We start from the raw sequence: 19,276 nt of genomic DNA on the forward strand, positions 1-19,276 counted from the left end.
CATTGTTCTTCCCAATTAAGATCAGTCATTGACCTGCAACCTCCAGTTATAAGAGTTACTTCTATCATCAGGTTGTCTATTCTCTCCTCTGACAGCCATAGGGGTTTCTCACACTGTGTACCCAACCAATAAGAAAAAGGCTCTGCTGCTACCATAAACCTATTCATTCAGGACACACTAAAATGAACCCTCTATTCTGCCTCAGCAGAGGAGCACTACCATCTTGTGGTCACATCCCTAACTACTGAACTTGCTGGTTGAATGTTTTTCTCTAACCTATGAGGCACTCAGGTGCACAAAAGCAGCAATGAGTCAAACAAATTGGGTGTTCAATCAGAGATTAAATGCACAGTAAGAGTGTAGAGATCTAACTCTATAATTATGCACACTACTGAGTCATTATTCATAAATTATAAAGAAATAAATGCTGTTGATGTTTATTCAATGATGGGCTGAGTTTATATGTTTGAAATTAAGAAAATACCATAATTCACTCTCATAAACAAAGAAAAAATAATGCCTTCCTTTCAGGTTAAGTCTACCATCATGACTTGTTTGTTATGGAGAAAAACTCTTCCTTTAAGCAATATGTAAGCCAAAGATCAGAGCAAGAGAGAGAGGAACACTCAATATTTCAAGTGTATATTATCTCAGGTTCTGCTTCTCCAAGCCTGGTCCATGACCTTGCTATTCCCAGAGAACTGACGGTACCAACAATCAAAATGTTGAATATTTCTTCAGTAAAGATGGCTTTAATAAAAAGTAAAAAATTAAAGTACAATGATAAAGGAGGAGGGGGACAAGTTCCATGAGTTATTAATACTCCAACAACAGGAATAGTTTGGCCCATAGACTGGGCTTGTTTGCAAGGAGAAATCTGGCATGTTTTAAGAAGTCTTTTCCTATTGCTATGTGTCTTGCTTTCTGCAAAGTGTTGAAAAAACAAGAAGATATTCTCAGAAAACAGCAGGCTGCAGATTCAAAAAATGTAACCATATCTAACTTTATTATTGAGATAATTTTATTTTTTGATATCAAAGTGGATGATATCAAATATGATATGTCCTTAAATACAGTGACTGACTCATATCTTTAGTGGAATTTCCTCTAAAGTATGAGCCAACTCTTCTGTCATGAACTGCTGTTGTCTCAGCCATTGCTGGCACAGATTCCATATCTATCATTTTTCTCCCAAACTCCACCATAATGTTTTTCTCCAAGATATTGAGAAAGTCCTTCAGTCCTGTATGTTCCAGGTTTATCTGTTTTTCGCAAAAAAAAAAAAAAAAAAAAAAAAAAAAAAAAAAAAAAAAACCTTTTTAATCTACTTTAATTTTTGAAATTTTAAAATTACTTCTGTAAGAATAAATTAATGAAAGGCTAAATATTTCCTGTGTCTGTTAGCAGAATAGTACAAATAGAAAACTGACAGTAAAATACTGATAATGAGAAATGGTACCTGGGAAACCAAGACTGTCTCATTTCCAGGAAGAAAGCCCCTTTCCTGTGATTTGTACTCACTAGTCTCCTGGAGTTATAGAGACTAAATCTAATTATTTATTCACATCTCACACCCTTAAATATTTACAGACAGCTACTATTAAGAATCTCAACTCAATACATAAATATATGTATATATATATAATGTGTGCTTTTACATGTATGAAATTTCTCCATTCTAAGGATCTTCAGTTATCTCACCCACTCCTCATACCATACAATTATCAAATCCTTCATTGAGCAAATTACTTTCTTCTTGGAGACAGATACATAGGTTAATATTTGTCCTTTTGAGTTATGGCATCCAGAACTGAATGTAATGGTCTGAATATGACCACTCGTATGGAGCACAGCGTTCCATATATTAACTGTACCTTGAATATAACCGTGCCCTGGACAAAATTCCCAGCCTGGTGATTATTTCGTTTTTTGCCAGACTCATTATCAAAGTGTTTGCCTGGAAAAGCTTTTCTAGCGCTTTCATGAACGGTCAGCTACATAAGGGCAATGTTCTCCTTAGCTTCCCAATTTCAGTGATCATTTTTAAACAATGTAGAGTGATGCTCCTTATGTTCACATCCTTCTTTCAAGGAATCTCCACCCACCATAAGGTACACACGTTGCTATTTTTAGGAAAATTCTCAGAAATACATCCAGGGGTTGAGGATGGTGGCACCATCACTTTTGGCTCACTCCTACAGAAGCCAGTGAGTTATGGACTGATTTGCTGGTGGAATAACAGTGGCTCAGCCTGAGTATCTTTGTGGTCCAAAGTGGCAAATGTTTACTTACACAAGTTGGAACTCTCCATTCTCATGGTCAAACTGATTGGACCAAGTCTTTCCCAGACCCAAACCGCAGAGGTCAAAGTGGCTGGATTTTCATCAGTTTCTCTTTGCTCAGCAATGTGATCCTGCAGGAACGAGGCAGAGGAAACAATACTAAGGATGAAGGGAGGAAATCCAGTTTCTTTCTACTCCCAGCTCATCTAATGGTTTCATACTGGCATCTTGGATATGGTTTCTCTCTTTCTAAAGTGAAATTGGACTAAAAGATTTCTAAGTGCTTTTCTAGCTGTAAAATTATTTCATTCTATTTAACAGAGCAAATATTTATTAAGGACTAGCTGTGCACAGTGTAAAGTATGGGAATGCAAGGAGAAATTGTCTTGCATCATGGAACCCCAAAACCATTTTCACATCGATATGCAATCTAGTGGGTCTGAGGTTACCCTAACCAATCCTTGGGCCCCTTCAGAAGCAAAGACAAGGTCTTCCAGATGAGTTCCCATATGTGAGTTTTCATTCCTCCTACAACACTGGTGTTAGATGATAGATCAAGGGGAGCCTAAATCCACAGTAAAATGAAATAAAATGAGACTTTACTCGCTAAGTATAAAGGCCATCACAAGCAGTGATATGAGGGTGGACACCATGGCTGGGCTATAGGGAGGCAGGATTCTCCCTTCTGGAGATCTATTTCTTATCTTTATAACGTATCATGTCTGTCTTAAAGGAAACACACACACACACACCTCAGCAACTTGGAGAACATAGAAGAAGTATAGGAGTTTACTAATATGTACAGAAAAAGGCCCTTTCTCAAACATCTTGATTGCTTTCAGACTTCAAAATCCCTCCTTCAAAATTTAGCTTGGGGATTCAAGATTCCCAGCTGGGCTGGCTGTACAATTTGTGGGACTCAGTGCAAAACGAAAATTTAGGATTTCTTATTCAAAAGGCAGGAAAAATGGCCATTAGGTAATAAAATGTAAAGGTTTTCTTCTTAAAATATTTTATTATTTATAAAACATAATAGGGTTTATAATGATACATAAGAGAAAACATAAAATTGGTTTTAAAATTTGGTGTCATAAATTAATATAATACTTTAATATGATATCCTGATTAATAAAATTTTATGGATCACTTTTCTGCAAATTAATTTATGAGGTTAGCAAAATTCATGCCTGGAGCAACTTCATTTTCAAGCATATAAATGAAAGCAATGTCAAGTGCTCTTGTTAAAGGCAAAATCTTAACTAGAATTTTTCATTTCTCTGTGAGAAGGATATTTCTGCTGATGCAACTGATACTGGAGCTCTTAAAAGTATTTTATATACTGTGACAACATTAGCATAATTATCTGATGATTAATTGAAATATAAATTTTAGTAAATCAATGGTTGATGGTCTCTGTGAAACAATTTTTCTAAAACAATTTATTTCTTACCACAAATCAGTTTTATGTACGTCTGAACTCAGTTTTCAATGTAAATTTATACAGTGCTGTTTTAATGTTTCCTCTGAAATTTTTAGTAACTTGTGGAAGCTGTATAAGAAACTAGAAATGGCTTAATGATATAGATATAATTCACAATCCTTGTTTATCCATTTTATCACTGTATCATCAATTATTAAAAAATTAATTTCAGGCCAGGCATGGTGGGTCACGCCTGTAATCCCAGCACTTTGGGAGGCTGAGGCAGGTGGATCACAAGGTCAAGAGTTCGAGACCAGCCTGGCCAACTTGATGAAACCCCATCTCTACTAAAAATACAAAAATTAGCCGGGCATGGTGGCAGGGGCCTGTAATCCCAGCTACTCAGGAGGCTGAGGCAGGAGAATCGCTTGAACCCAGGAGGCGGAGGTTGCAGTCAGCTGAGATCGCACCACTGCGCTCCAGCCTGGGTGACAGAGTGAGACTCCATCTCAAAATAAAATTAATTTCAATATTATCCTCTATGTTAAAACGTGGCTGTTCAAAACTTCACGTGAAAATAATGCTCTTCAGATACTTCTCAAAAAAAAAAAACATACAAGTGGAAACATGAAAAAAAATGCTCATCACTAATCATCAGAGAAATGCAAACCAAAACCACAATGTTTGGCTTTTGTTAAAAAGCCCAAAAAATAGCAGATGTTGATAAAGCTGTGGAGAAAAGGGAGCACTTATACACTGTTGGTGGGAATGTAAATCGGTTCAGCAACTGCAGAGAGCAGTTTGGAGATTTCTCTAAGAACTGAGAGTTCAACTACCATTCCACCCAGCAATCCCACTACTGGCTACATACCCAAAGGAAAATAAACCATCCTACCAAAAGACATGTGTACCCATATGTTCATCACAGCACTATTCACAATAGCAAAGACATGGAATCAACCCAGGTGCCCATCAGCAGTGGATTTGATAAGGAAAAGACGGTACATATACAACATGGACTACTATGTAGCCATGGATGCGGCTAGAAACCATTATCCTAAGTGAACTAGCACTGAAACATAAAGCCAAATATGACATGTCCTCACTTATAAGTAGGGGCTAAACATTAGGTACACAAGGTCATAGAAATGAGAACAGTATACCCTGGAGAATACAAGAGAGGGGACAGAGGGAGGGGGTTAAGGATTGAAAAAAATCACCTTTTCGGTATTATGCTCACTACCTGGGTAATGGATTCATTATAACTCCAAACTCTAGCATCACATAATATACTATTGTAATAAAACTGCAAATGAGCCCCCAATTCTAAAATAAAAGTTGAAAAGCAAAGATGTTAAGGAAAAAAACAAAAGAAGAAAGCACTAAAAAGTGAGAAAATGATGCCCTTTTCCATTAAGCTGCTATCCTTCCATCTAATTTCTATTTCTAAACCTGCAGATATCCAAATTGTAATGTTATATCAACTTTCAAAACCAGTCTCTAAACTTTTTGAAGGATTCTAATAACTCTCCAATATACCTTATGGCCTTGTCCATGTATATGCTTTTATTGTGTAATAATTTACTGAAAAGTTTACTGCCGCTCACTTTGGATAGCCGCAAAACACCAGAGAACCCTGTGTGCTCATGCACTCAAAGTAGCCCATCCAACTGCTCAGCTCACACGCTGCCCACTGTGCCCGTGAACCTGAGCCTGCATGTGATTCTGTCCTGTGTCCTGCTGTCCTGTGTATCTCCCCTGCTCACCTACATGCTCTGTCCTCTCATTGAACTTCACTTACTCACACAAGTTTAAAAACAAAACTATTAAAAATGTCAAGGCAGTGATAGCAGAGCATTAACCAGGGTCCTGTGGGCTGCAACAGGTCACATACCCAGGAAGCTGGTCCTGCTCCCAGCTTCACCGGAGACTGCCAGCTTATCTTCGTCTTGGTTCCCAGGGCCCCAGTCCTTCCTAGTGCATTCTCTTACATTCACATAACAGACCTTTTAAGGTTGAAATTCTACATGTGTTGTAACTGATCGACATTTAGGTTTAAACTTTGGGTTTGCTTCTCAAAAGTCTTGGACTGTGGCTACAGCAGGTAAGTTTTGGGGGGGGCAACCCTAAAAGTTTCTACTCTCTTTTCCAGACCTTGAATGATGTTACCAAATCATGAGTAATGCAAGGAAGACAAATGGATTTTAATGTAACAAAATGAAAAGTTTAATGAACTCTTTCTTACTAGATGCAATTTAGAAATTATCCAGATGGATATATTTGCCAGTGATGTATGTGAGCACATTGCACAAATTTATCAATTGAAATAATTGGTATTTTGTGATTCTAAAGAGTCTTCTATAATCCATTCTATCACTTTTGGACATTTGGGTTGGTTCCAAGTCTTTGCTATTGTGAATAGTGCCACAATAAACATACGTGTGCATGTGTCTTTATAGCAGCATGATTTATAATCCTCTGGGATTTCAGTGATCATTTTTAAACAATGTAGAGTGATGTTCCTTATGTTCACATCCTTCTTTTTTTTTTTTTTTTTGAGACGGAGTCTCGCTCTGTCGCCCAGGCTGGAGTGCATTGTATTTTTAGTAGAGACGGGGTTTCACCGTGGTCTCGATCTCCTGACCTCGTGATCCGCCTGCCTCAGCCTCCCAAAGTGCTGGGATTACAAGCGTGAGCCACCGCGCCCGGCCTCTCATCCTTCTTTCAAGGAATATCCACCCACCAATGGGATGGCTGGGTCAAATGGTATTTCTAGTTCTAGATCCCTGAGGAATTGCCACACTGACTTCCACAATGATTGAACTAGTTTACAGTCCCACCAACAGTGTAAAAGTGTCCCTATTTCTCCACATCCTCTCCAGCACCTGTTGTTTCCTGACTTTTTAATTATCGCCATTCTGACTGGTGTGAGATGGTATCTCATTGTGGTTTTGATTTGCATTTCTCTGATGGCCAGTGATGATGAGCATTTTTTCATGTGTCTTTTGGCTGCATAAATGTCTTCTTTTGAGAAGTGTCCGTGCATATCCTTCACCCACTTTTTGATGGGGCTGTTTGTTTTTTTATTGTAGATCTGTTTGAGTTCACTGTAGATTCTGGATATTAGCCCTTTGTCAGATGAGCAGATTGCAAAAATTGTCTCCCATTCTGTAAGTTGCCTGTTCACATATACACCATGGAATACTATGCAGCCATAAAAAATGATGAGTTCATGTCCTTTGTAGAGACATGGATGAAGCTGGAAACCACCATTCTCAGCAAACTGTCACAAGGACAAAAAACCAAACACCACATGTTCTCACTCATAGGTGGGAATTGAACAATGAGAACACATGGACACAGGAAGGGGAACATCACACACCGGGCCCTGTTGTGGGGTGGGGGGAGGAGGGAGGGACAGCATTAGGAGATATACCTAATGTTAAATGACGAGTTAATGGGTGCAGCAAACCAACATGGCACATGTATACATATGTAACTAACCTGCACGTGTACCCTAAAACTTAAAATATAATAAAAGAAAAAGTCTTCTATAGTGTGTAGCTTAGAGTACACACTCTGCTTTCATACATCGAGAAGGAGAATCCCAGCCCCGCTTCATTGCTAGTTTCATAACCATCTGAGTTCAGGCAAGACATGTGTGCCCTATAATCCTCAGTTTATTCATGGGTAGAGTAAAGAGGTACTGTCAGCACCTGGATAATATATGTAAATTCAGAGAATGTCTGACACGTTACGTGCTTTAAAATTTTATCTTTTATGGGTTCCAGGAGTAAAAAATATATATATAATATGCATCACACATGCTCTCTTCCCTTTTACTAGAAAAGTGAACAACCTGCATTTAGATGAAGCACTGAGTCATCTCTTTACTATTTGTTGACCAGCCTATATTTTTTCAAACCTTTTTTTATCACAGTAATTTATATATAGAGGATCTGTTTTAACAGTCCATTGGGTCCTGATATCTTTATAAGTTGCTCCAGTGGTTCCATATCAAAGCTTTTTCCTGCAAAGAGATTTCTGAGAGTAAAAGGGTAGAACAAAAAAGTTAAATGGCAATCCTGAAATGTCTAATTTTAGCAGAGATAAAAGTGCAACATCAGTCAGAAAACCCAAAGCTGTGCAAGTGATACTGTGGGGGCAACATGCCTCTCTCATGGAAGGGGTTGGGGCTGCAGGCCCAGCTGCAGTTCGGATCCAGGCTGCAGATTTCCTGGGAGAACTGTGCCTCCACTGCACAGAAGTACGTGCCTGAGTCTTTCAGTTGGGCGGCTGTGATGTGTAGGGTACCACAATGCTGCTCAGAGTTTCTTTTTGACCATAACTTTCCACTGTGCTTCATCCATGAAGCCATGAAAAACAGATTGATGAGGCCAACCCAGGATTCTGTAGGAACCACTGCACGTTGTTCACAGAGGTAGAAAAACTGCACCTCAGAGTAGAGCTGGTTGTCTCCTGGAGACTCGGAACCCAAGGACTCTGCTCCACCTTCACTCGTCTCACCCCTGCTTGGAAAGAGAAAAGCAAATATGTATTATGTCACTAAGGAATCACTGATGCAGTTTCCAAACCTGTAAAATATCCATAGAAACACTCATGAGGCTGTAGGACAGTCCAGGAGATTTGTGTTAGCTTTCCCTTCCCTCCCTTCCCTTGTCAGCCCCCATCTAGGATGGCCCAACTCACAGCAAACCTGGACCCACCAAAGCCCCAAGAGAGCTCCCAGTCTCCTCTCCATGGCTCCTTGCCTGGTTGCTGGGGTGCCTTTGCCCCTGCTCTGGAAGGGGTCAAGTCTTGGGTCCAGACAAACTTATTCTTACAGTCAATAGTTTGCACCAGACTGAGTACCAATCACACCTAAGCTGTGTCACTCATCTGAATAGGAAACTCCACCAGCAGTGGCCTTTGAGACTGCACAGTAATCTCTCCAAAACTCTGGGTGTGAATAGTGCAAGGGGGGAAGAGCCAATATTTCCAGTGTATGAAGTTACAGGGTTTTTTTTCCTTAAAGTACTTTATATAAGAGAAATTGTAGAATAGTATGTGAAGAAAGACGATGATACGTCTGAGAAGAATCCGTGTCTCAGCTGGGGAAAGTACAGCCTTAAAGAATCATGGGAAGCCCAAATTACACAGTTTGACAGAAAATTGCAGAATTCAATTATATGAAAATTTTAATAAGGAAAACTTTCTGATAAGGATGTATGGTGGATTTAGAAATAAATACAATTTCTTGAAATCAGGAGATTGTCTGCATAGAAAATGTTTCCAAATAGAGTTTGTTTGGTTAAAAGAAAAATAGGATGTGTGTATGATATCCACTCTAATTTCATTTCTACCTCTCCCACTCTGTCCAACCCTTTCCCTACACACCCTGCAGGCCCACACAGCTGTTATGATCAGGCCACATATTGCTGGTCAAATTAAATATTCTCCTCTCTTTTCTCTTTCTGGTTTTGGTCCTTATTTCCTTCCTATTTTCTTCCTTTCTGCTTATTCTTGTTCCTTTTAGTCTCAGAGAAGATATATGAAGAAATCAGATATCAGGGGTATTTTGGAATAATTTCCATGCCAGCGAATTTCAGGAATTTTAGTCATAAAAATTTAAAAACTGAAAATATGTAATAGAGATGTTTTCTATTGAGTGTCCGTCCTCCCAATTCCCAGTAAAACTCCAATTCCGTTACCTCTGCTTACAGAATCATCTCTCACAATGGATTCGTAGACCTATGAACTCCAGCTTTCTGAGGTTCTATATAGAATATCAGAGCTGAAAACCTAGGATGAACTTTACACCCACACTGCCCCCCATTCCACTGCAATTCCTTGTTATCTGTGATTTGACTGACTCACGCGCCACCTTGTCTCCTCTTTTAATTGTTCCACCCTTTGGGACAATCAGAGAAAGTCTTCATTTCTGGAAATCCTAGAGTGCCCCCTAGTGGACTGAAACCATCAACAAAAACCACCACGGACCAACTAATTACTAAGTAGTCACACAACCCAGCCCCATTCACTTCATGTTTCCTATGAAGGAAATGGAGGTGGTCAGAAAACAATACAACTGCCTAGATTGAATGGGGATTAAGAATGAACCAATTACCACTTTAAAATGTCATTTCGTGGAAGTTAATATCTTAATTTGGCAATTCTCATTTTGTACTCTTCACTTAATTCCTTTAATTTAGTTCAAAATAAGTCCAAAAACATGTATTGAAGTTTTACTATAAGTGAATAATTTATTAAGTTTTAAGAATACTTAAAAGCGGACATAACACTAATTTTATAGTCTACTGGAGTGGACAAAAATACATATCTATAATATAAATCATATAGTAGGACCCTAAGATGAGTGTAAACTAGAAGCTGTATGATCCCAGAGGCAGAAAAAACACTTATACTTAGGAAGGCTGAACAAAACCTAATGAAGTAGTTGATCATTTTCTCCTCTCTCCCTTTATCTATGAGTAGAATAGAAAAGAATGTGGATAAACCTTTGTGATGGCTTTTATGACTTTTTTTGGTTTAATACTAGGAAGAATTCACAAATATATGAAATTATTTAAAGCAATACAGCATTCCAGATAGACTAAAATCTCCTTTGACCACTACTCCCAGTTCTAGTCCTTTCATCCCTTATTACCCTTATTGTTTCATCTAATCAATTTGGAGTTGATGCTATTTACATGCATATAAAAAATATATGAAACAGCTGAAATATATGGTATTTCATTTATAGGTTTAAAATGTAATAAAAATGATACATCTTGTGCATACCTTTTTGTAACTCACTTGGTAAACTCAATAATAAATCTTTAGGTCTTATTGTATTAACTCACATGGGGCCTTCTGCTATACTGCACCATATTAGGGATATACTTCAGTTTATACAGCCTTTCTCCTATTGATCAACACTTAAAATGTTGTTTTTTAACCATAAAATATAAAATGGCAATAAAGCTTTTAAATAATTCCCCTTTTTATTCACATGTGCTCATGTTTCTTCAGGAGCAGAGACTAGGAGCTAGTGAAAGAACCGTCAGTGTGGCTAGTAGTGAAAAGCACTCTGGGCAGAGGGAAGATCAGGCAAAGGCTCTGAGGAAGAAGGGAATGAATTCATGTTCCAATTATTGTGTTGAATGGTTTTCTTTTTTATTACTTTTGTTAGTGTGCATTGGAGCTCCAGTTTATTGGCTAATTTGATAAACTCTAAAATTACTGTCTTCATATATATAGTATGTGTATAGTTTCTTCCAATTAGCTACAGAAGTAATTCTAAAGACAGTAAATCAAAAGGAGAAAAAAATATACCCAAGGAGAAGGAGGGGGACATACAAGGGAAAAATGTTATAGAATAACTTCAGGAAAAAATAATAATAACTTTGGGCATTTAAAAATTATATATATGTATACATATATAATTTAAGGATACTTTTAGGAACAAAAAATACAATTTACACTTTCTAAAACAATAGAAAGAAAAAAGAAAACTATCAATGCAACAGAAGACAGACTAAAACAGGAAAGAACAAATCAAGAGCATGCTGAGCAAAGCCAAAACGTTAAAAATGGTTCCAAACGTATCAGTAATCAAAACATATTTTTTTAAAGACTATGATTCAATCAAAATTAAAAATCTTGCTACATACTGCTTGAAAAAACAGACAACAACCCCCAAGAAAGCCGAACATATAGGATGGGATTCTTCCTGCTGCCCCTGTGTTCAAGGACTAAGCACCCCTCCCTCATCTACTTAAACCACTGCACCTGCCATAAACAACTTCCAAAAGAATTTCAATTATTTTTGCTTTTTTTAAATGTCAGTTCTGCTGATTAGGTAGTAAAAGAGTAGTGCAAGATAGGAATAGCAAGTTAGTCAGCTAAAATAGCTCTGGCAAAGTTGAGATCAGAGACAAGAGAGAGGAAAAAAAAGACAAGTTAAAAAACTCAACATTCATACAGAAAAGAGTAGAGAAAAAAAGGAAAACTACCTGAGATGAAAAACCGAAAAGAAATTAAGATTTAGCTGCAGAAAAGGACAAACCTAACCCGAGAAAATTCCATATCCTAATGTAGCAGAGAGAAAGAAGGCAAGTCTAAATAATAGCTTTTACATTTTTACCATTGTACTCTCTACTTCCTTTACAATTTGAAATATTTAGGAAGTATCTGCATCTGTTGTTGCACATTTCTAATTGCTCTAGAATCACAAAAGAAAGCAGAGAAAATTCATCATCAAAATTATATATGATCATTGTGTGCACCAGCAATTAGCAAGGTGTTGTGTCAAGAGAGGCCTTAATTGTCTTCTTTATGAATTTAATATTTATTTCCCTGGAGGGTTGCCACAGAATAAACCGAGTCTCATCCAAAATTTACATGTTGAAGCCCTTACCCCCAGTACATCAGAATGAAACTGTATTTGAAAACAGGATCTTTAAAGAGGTCATTAAGGTAAAATGAGGTTATATAGCTGGGCTCTAATTCAACATAATTGGCGTTCTTGTAAGAAAGGAAATCCGGACACAGACATGTGCACCATGAGAGGAGAGACCACCTGAAAGCACGGGGAGAAGGCAACCATCTGCAAGCCTCAAAAACAACCTGCCCTGCCAACACCTTCATCTTGGATTTCTATCTCCAGAATTGAGAGAAAAACAGATTCTGTTGTTTATGCCACCCCGTCTGTGGTATTCGTCATGGCAGCGCTAGAAAATTAATATGAAGGTAAATTTTTAATATCCAGTTATATGAAATATATCACACACAGCAACTTGAAGTCATAAATATACATATAAAGTATCTTCAGCATCTTAACATTCTACCTTTTATACTCATGTTTTGGTGCACTTGTTTCCTGAATAAAAGTGCTCCCTTGTCTTAGACATCCCCATAAGAATTCTGTACAGAGGTCTAATTATCTTGATAACTTTATTACTGTGCTTAAACGATTGGAAATTTGTATCGGATGTGCTGCATATTTGATATTAAATAACAGTGAAATTTTCTTTATAAGTTACCTGACAAGCTTTAAAATAGTTTCATATGTACTGTATATAGCAAAATGTCTCTAAATATTAAATGAGTTCTCTGGAATGACTGCTGAGCAAGGATTATAATTACATGACTGATAGATCTTCAGGATTTGCAGGGACACTTATCAAACTGTTGTTCATAATATTTATATACATGTTACCAAGTAAGAATAAATATACTAAAGTGCTAAGACATATAATTTACATTAAATCTTTTCAACAGAAACCACAGAATATCAAGCATAAGCTAGTTAACTTAAGTCTCAACTCTAAGGAGAGTCAATTGACTTAGTCAAGAAAGCAAACTCCAAGGCGGTCAGCTACTGTTGTTATTAACACGTAAGGCCACAACAGAGGAAACTACAGTTCAGCTACCCATAGCTTGAATGATACCTGAAGCTTTTATAAGTAGCACAGGAAATATCAGATATTGGGTTTTTATTAGAAAAATTAGTGGCATGTTAAATAGCACAATGAATTTTAGAAATTGGTTTTTAAATAAAAGTATTTAAGATATGGATTTCAACTATAGAACTTTAGAGACACACCCTACCATTGCCTGAACAGCATATAAAAATCTAGGACAGCCTATACCTTGTACCCTTAAGAATGCTACCAAATTCCAACCAGTGGTGGACTGGATGAAGAAAATGTGGTATATGTACACCATGAAATACTACACAGCCATAAAAAGAATGAGATCATGTCCTTTGCAGCAACATGGATGAAGCTGGAGGCCATTATCCTAAGGGAATTAACATAGAAACAGAAAACCAAATACAGAATGTTCTCACTTATAAGTGGGAGTTAAACATTGAGTACACAAGGACACAAAGATGAGAACAATAAGCACTGGGGATTCCAAAAGGGAGGAGAGAGGGGGAGGGAGAAGTGTTGCAAAACTATCTATAGGGTACTATGTTCACTACAAGATCATTAGAAGCCCAAACCTCAACATCACGCAATGAACCCATGTAACAAACTTGCTCATGTAACCCCTGAATCTAATTTAAAAAAAAAAAAGAATGCTACCAAAGATTTAATCCCTAAAAGATTCTGTAATCAGCCAATGGTGTGCACAGCCAAATGAATAAATAAATTGTGCTTTATTCATACAATAGGAAACTTCTCAACAATTACAGTAATGAACACGGATTAACCTCCAGAACATGAAGAGTGAAAGAAACCAGGCAGAAGAGAGTACCTACTGAATAATCCCATTGATTCGAAGTTCTAAAATGGTTAAAGTATCTATAATACTAGAAATATGAACATCTGTTGCTCCAGAAGGTGGGTTGATTGGAAAGGCACACACAAAAACTTTCTGGGTGTTAGAAATATTCTGTCTTCAGATTGTTTTAAAATTATCATGGTCTTTTCCCTCCATTTTAAAGAAATCAAAAATAAGGATAATTAAGAGAGTTAGATGAAGGAAAAATGACTAGAATTTAAAATCTTCAGACACAGTCTCATTAGTGAATGAAAGACAATTTGTGTTGTAAGCTAAAATACATTTAAAAGGGATTATAATTTGCCTCAATGGTATAATACAATTTTGCGTCAAATATGCACAAAATGTGAAAAATCAAAATTAATTTCATTAATATAAAACATAATATTTCCAAATTCTTCTTAATGTAATTCTTTATTGCATAAAGTTTCTTGTAATCATATAAGTAAAACAATAAATAAGTAAAATAATAAACCATAAATAAATAAAACAAATGAGCAATAAATGAAACAAGCAAGCAACTAGATTTGTTAGGTGACGGTGGGTGGGGAGATGGTCTTCAGCGGCTTGAGATCCTTGGTGCATGTATAAGTCTGGTCCAATCAGGAAAGATAGACCATATAATAATTTGAACAGAAAATGCTTTTTATAATTATAGGAAAATTTAATATTAATATAAAAAATCATTAATTATAACAGGATTTAGAGTAACAAGGAAATAGGTAATACAAAGAAAAGAAAACTCTGCTATTCCTATTCCTGTAGGAATAGCAGATACAAGGTACAGTCCCTACTCCTAGGGCTGGGTGCGACACCCCAAGAAGGGACCCCTAGCCCCACTCCCCAGGGGTGAGACCCAGATCTTATTGGGAAAGGCACAACTGTGTCTCGCTAGATGACACAGAAGTCACTGTCGTGCTGTGAATTTTCTACAGAGAAATTCACCCTCTCATACTTACCAGAAAACCATAATCCAGGGTGCCGATTCATGAATCTAGGGATGAATATGGGGAAAGCTGGATACAGGAAGGTGTCTCACTGCAGGCTCTGTTCTACGGTACCACCCAAAAATGGAAGTGCTGGAGGACACTGCTGGCCACTGTACAGTGCAGGAACCTGGTGTGGGTGCACTGCATGAACTGGACCCTGGAGAAGCCTCTCATGCTGCAGGAACCTGTGGCGTGTGCACACAGAAAGCAAAAATCAAAATCTTTTCTCCCTGATTCTCTACTGACAGAGCATAACATTATGCCAATTGGCAAGGAACATAATTGAAGGGTACAGATCCACATTCACAGAAGAGGCAAGGAGCTGAGAGTCAATAAATCAATCCACCCCTTGGACTATTCAACTTCTATATGCAACTTTCTACACACATTTGAAACACATACAACAACAAAACAATTCTATATTCCTACCTCCTTTAAGATTCCGCATAAAGTGCCCGTCACAGTCCCTTTGGGCAATGTGGCTGAGCTGATAACAGTGAGTTGCCTGAATTTAGCCATCTTATCGAAGGTAGAAGACAATGTGCTTTAAAAATAGAAAAGAATGGAGGGACTGAAGCAGGGGACATTACACGAGTACATATCTTATTCATAATTTTACATCTCTGATGTTCCATTTACCTTCCTTATACCCATCCAGCAATCATTGAAATATATCTGTCACATATAATCATCTCACTAGGTCCTAAAAACTACTGCTGATCTGCTGGTTCGCCATGTGGCTAAGATGTACCATTGGCCACAATTTACTTATTCTTTCTGTATTTGAGGGTTCCTACATACCTACCCTCTAATACATTATAGTGTGAGCCAAGTAGCAGCTGGAAAGATTCATCCTCCTTCTCCTTTTTCTCTAGAATACTTGCTATCCTCCAAGGCTTCAAGCAAATAAGAAATATTAAAAACTTCTTAAACAGTTCTTTCCATCCTAGACAAAAGAAAGCCATAAATTTATACTGGATCCACTGACCCTCTACTATGCATTGCAATTCTTATCAGTGTTTCCAGCACAGTTTGGCATTGCTAAACTTATCACATGATTGATTATCAAAATGTTATAAGAATCCATCTTTAATATTCCAATAGCTGAAATCATATCACAACCGGGTGAAAGCAATGAATAGAAATGCCAGTAGCTAGAAGAAAAATGAAAGGGATTATAGCCACAAATTTCTGATACAGATTTGCAGCATTTCTGACACTAAAAGAATAGGAAACTACTTTTCTAACCGTGAAAAAGTGTTTGGAGAAACACTGATGAATTTTTAATCTTCATTTTTCTTCTGCACTATTCTTAAATAGTTGCTGGAACTAACATCACCTGACATTTTTATAAGTCTTTCATGATTCTAATCACTCTTTTATTGTTGACTAATAATTTCTCACAGTTCTTCCTAAATAGAGTTATTTAAACTCAGACAAAATATTTAGACACATGAATACCACAGTTACAGGCAAAAAAAAAGAAACTCTAAAAAAAATCACCTATGAATGACCAACTTGAAAAGAAAACAAATTTGCAAAGTAAGAACATGAGAAAATCATCTTCTGTTTTCCAGATTAGATGACGGATGAAATGATAAATGAAAACCAAGTTTCTCCGAGGCCATGTCACAGCTCACATAGTCAGCCCCCTAATGCAGACAACATCAAGGTAAGTCATGGAGGACTTGATTGTTATAAGAATACTATCTCTCCCATCATTCAAGAATACTATTGCCTATTATGTAGTTTCTACAATGAGCAAAAAGCTTCTGAAACAAAATTTATCAGGACATGGAGCATAACAGGAATTGCAGAATTAAATAGAAATGCCTGGGTCGGCTCAGCCGTCTTTGCCTCATTCGCCATCATAAAAAAGGAGATCTTTGAAAACGCCACAGGAAGATATATTGAGTCTCTGAAAACTTCTCTAGCATAGGCAGTTTGTGTTCAGCTCCCCCTGCAGACCCAGGCACTGTGGCACCCACAGCACAGAAGTACTCAGCAGCATCACTCCAATGCACAGAGGGCTTCCTCAGGTTGAAGGAAGATTGACTCCTCTGAAATTCAGCCTCAAAGCCTTTAATGCCTTGAACCAGAGTGTCTCCTGAAAAGTACTTCAGGAGCAGCTGGAGGCCTCGGCTGGGGGACTGGACATACCAGAAGAGAGAAGGTGTTGCCCCATAGGAATAGTTACATCTCAACTCCAGTGAGGCTCCTTCAGAGACAGTGATGTGGATGTCAGGCTGGGTCACTGACTGGGCTCTGGCAGTTCCTGGAAAAACAATGTACTAACAGTGAAAGCAGTGCAGACTCAGTATAAAAAGCAAGCATTTCTAGTCAGAACCTGTGGAACTAGAGACCATAAAGAAATTTTACTCACTCAGGACAGAATGTATTCCCAGCAGTGGGATGAGCACCAGGAGCATGGCTGAGCAAGGGAAACACTGCAGGCTCTTTTCTGCAAGATCTCCAGAGAACAGGAAGAAAGTGGCTGAAGAGACCAAGAACGAGAGGTGTGAGGAAGTTTCGCTGGAGAAACTCCTTGCTTATTTAAAACTACAAAAGCTGCTGAGATGAATCTGGTTGCTTTTTAAACCTCTAATTCTTGTCACTTGTCTCTGTCTGGAAAGAACTCCAGCTGCAGGAAGAAGAAACTGAGCAGTGGATTGATCTTCAACAGAAACAAAAGCTCCAGTTTGTGCAGCATCGCCCTCTGGAGGCCAAGTGCAGAACCAGTTTAGCAGAGAGAGCTCATGAGAGCGTTTCTCCTAATTTCTGAGATGTATCAAAACATCCACACCATGTGTTTCTTCCTGCCCAAGTCTGTGACGGTGTTTTAGGCCTAGAGTCCATTAGCAATAAGATGTCATGTAAAAATAGAGCAATACGTTACCTCATTGAGAAATCAGGTTTTAAAAATGTATCAGAATTAAGCTGTGTTTCTGAGAATCCTTGGACGCAGACTAGCTGCCTCGGGATGAGTTTTTGATGGTTCAGAGTTGCCTTGTTGGTGGTGGAGGATGATAGAGATATTTCCCTTAGACGATGCTTGTGCAGCCGTAGAATAAAAGACAGTACCCATAAAATGGGAGTAGTGCCTCTATATGACTAATGACAAGGTGTAACTCTGGATGGAAAGGCTTTGCCCCTAGAGCTAAGGGAAACACAACTACAGAAACCTCTGGGGCTGAAGGAAATACGCCGACACCAAACAAGCAATCTCTGAAAACAAGAGAAAGGAGAAATTCAACACGTTCTCTGTGGCCAATGGGAATCTTTTACGGAGTCAGAATGCTTATTTTCTTTGATTCCAGGAGCATGTGGCCAGTTCTCTCCTTGGGTTCTTGATTCATTTGTTACTGCCTGTACAGATTGTTTTTCGTGTAGATACAGTACGGCTGACATTTTGTAAATACATAGACTTTGAGTGCATACTTTAGATTCCTAATGCTATATACTCACATCCCATGTCTCCCAAATTTCTTCCTAACTAAAAAAATAGAAATATAAATGAGAACAAACCAAAATCCAAAAGAGTAAAAACAAAGATCATCTGGAAAGAACAGATTTATCCATGTTTCCGTAAGACAAAAGTAGATGGGATCACAGTGAAGTTTAAAGGCAGGGCAGAAAAAACATGGTCAAAATAAACTATGAGGAGCAATTTCTGCTGACTTTCAGGCTGGTGGTGATTTTAATGTCTCTCAAAGAGACATTTGCTGGGTGTTTGCAAATCCCAGTGGGTGATTTGCTGGGTGTTTGCAAATCCCAGTGTGTTCACAGTGAAAGGGACAGGATTGCATGATGCCCTGGAATACGGCCTTTTGCTCCGCGCTAAAAGAATGCAAAGGAACTTCTCAATTCTCTATTGATTTAGAGGCAACATCTCATAGTTGAAGAGGAATAGGATCAGAAATAGAATTCTCTCATCGGAGGATGTTGACACCATTTTAAGAAATACATCGATTGTCAGGGAGATTAAATAGTCTCCAAACACAGCCCAAAATACCAAAATGCATGGTCCAGGCTGGACGCAGTAGCTCACACCTGTAATCCCAGCACTTTAGGAGGCGGAGGCAGGTGCATCACCTAAGGTCAGGAGTTCCAGACCAGCCTGACCAACCGCATCTCTACTAAAAATACAAAAATTAGCTGGGCATGGTAGTGCATGTCTGTAATCCCAGCTACTATAGGGAGACTGAGGCAAGAGAATTGCTTGAACCCGGGGCACAGAGGTTGCAGTGAGCCGAGATCGCGCCACTACACTCCAGCCTGGGCAACAGAGCGAGACT

At 38.1% G+C, this 19,276-nt stretch overlaps 1 gene segment (V, D, J or C); it reads right to left on the reverse strand.

Annotated features, from left to right (window-relative positions):
• Positions 1–7,462: 7,462 nt before the first annotated feature.
• LOC129490637 (T cell receptor alpha variable 8-3-like) lies at positions 7,463–17,652 on the reverse strand. The segment is given in 5 exon segments: positions 7,463–8,231; positions 14,952–15,166; positions 15,411–15,525; positions 17,142–17,256; positions 17,365–17,652. Coding segments are annotated over 4 exon segments (291 nt in total).
• Between the last annotated feature and the right edge of the window lie 1,624 nt (positions 17,653–19,276).

Source organism: Symphalangus syndactylus, chromosome 9 (genome assembly GCF_028878055.3).
Source record: "Symphalangus syndactylus isolate Jambi chromosome 9, NHGRI_mSymSyn1-v2.1_pri, whole genome shotgun sequence".
In the NCBI taxonomy this organism is placed as follows: domain Eukaryota; kingdom Metazoa; phylum Chordata; class Mammalia; order Primates; family Hylobatidae; genus Symphalangus; species Symphalangus syndactylus.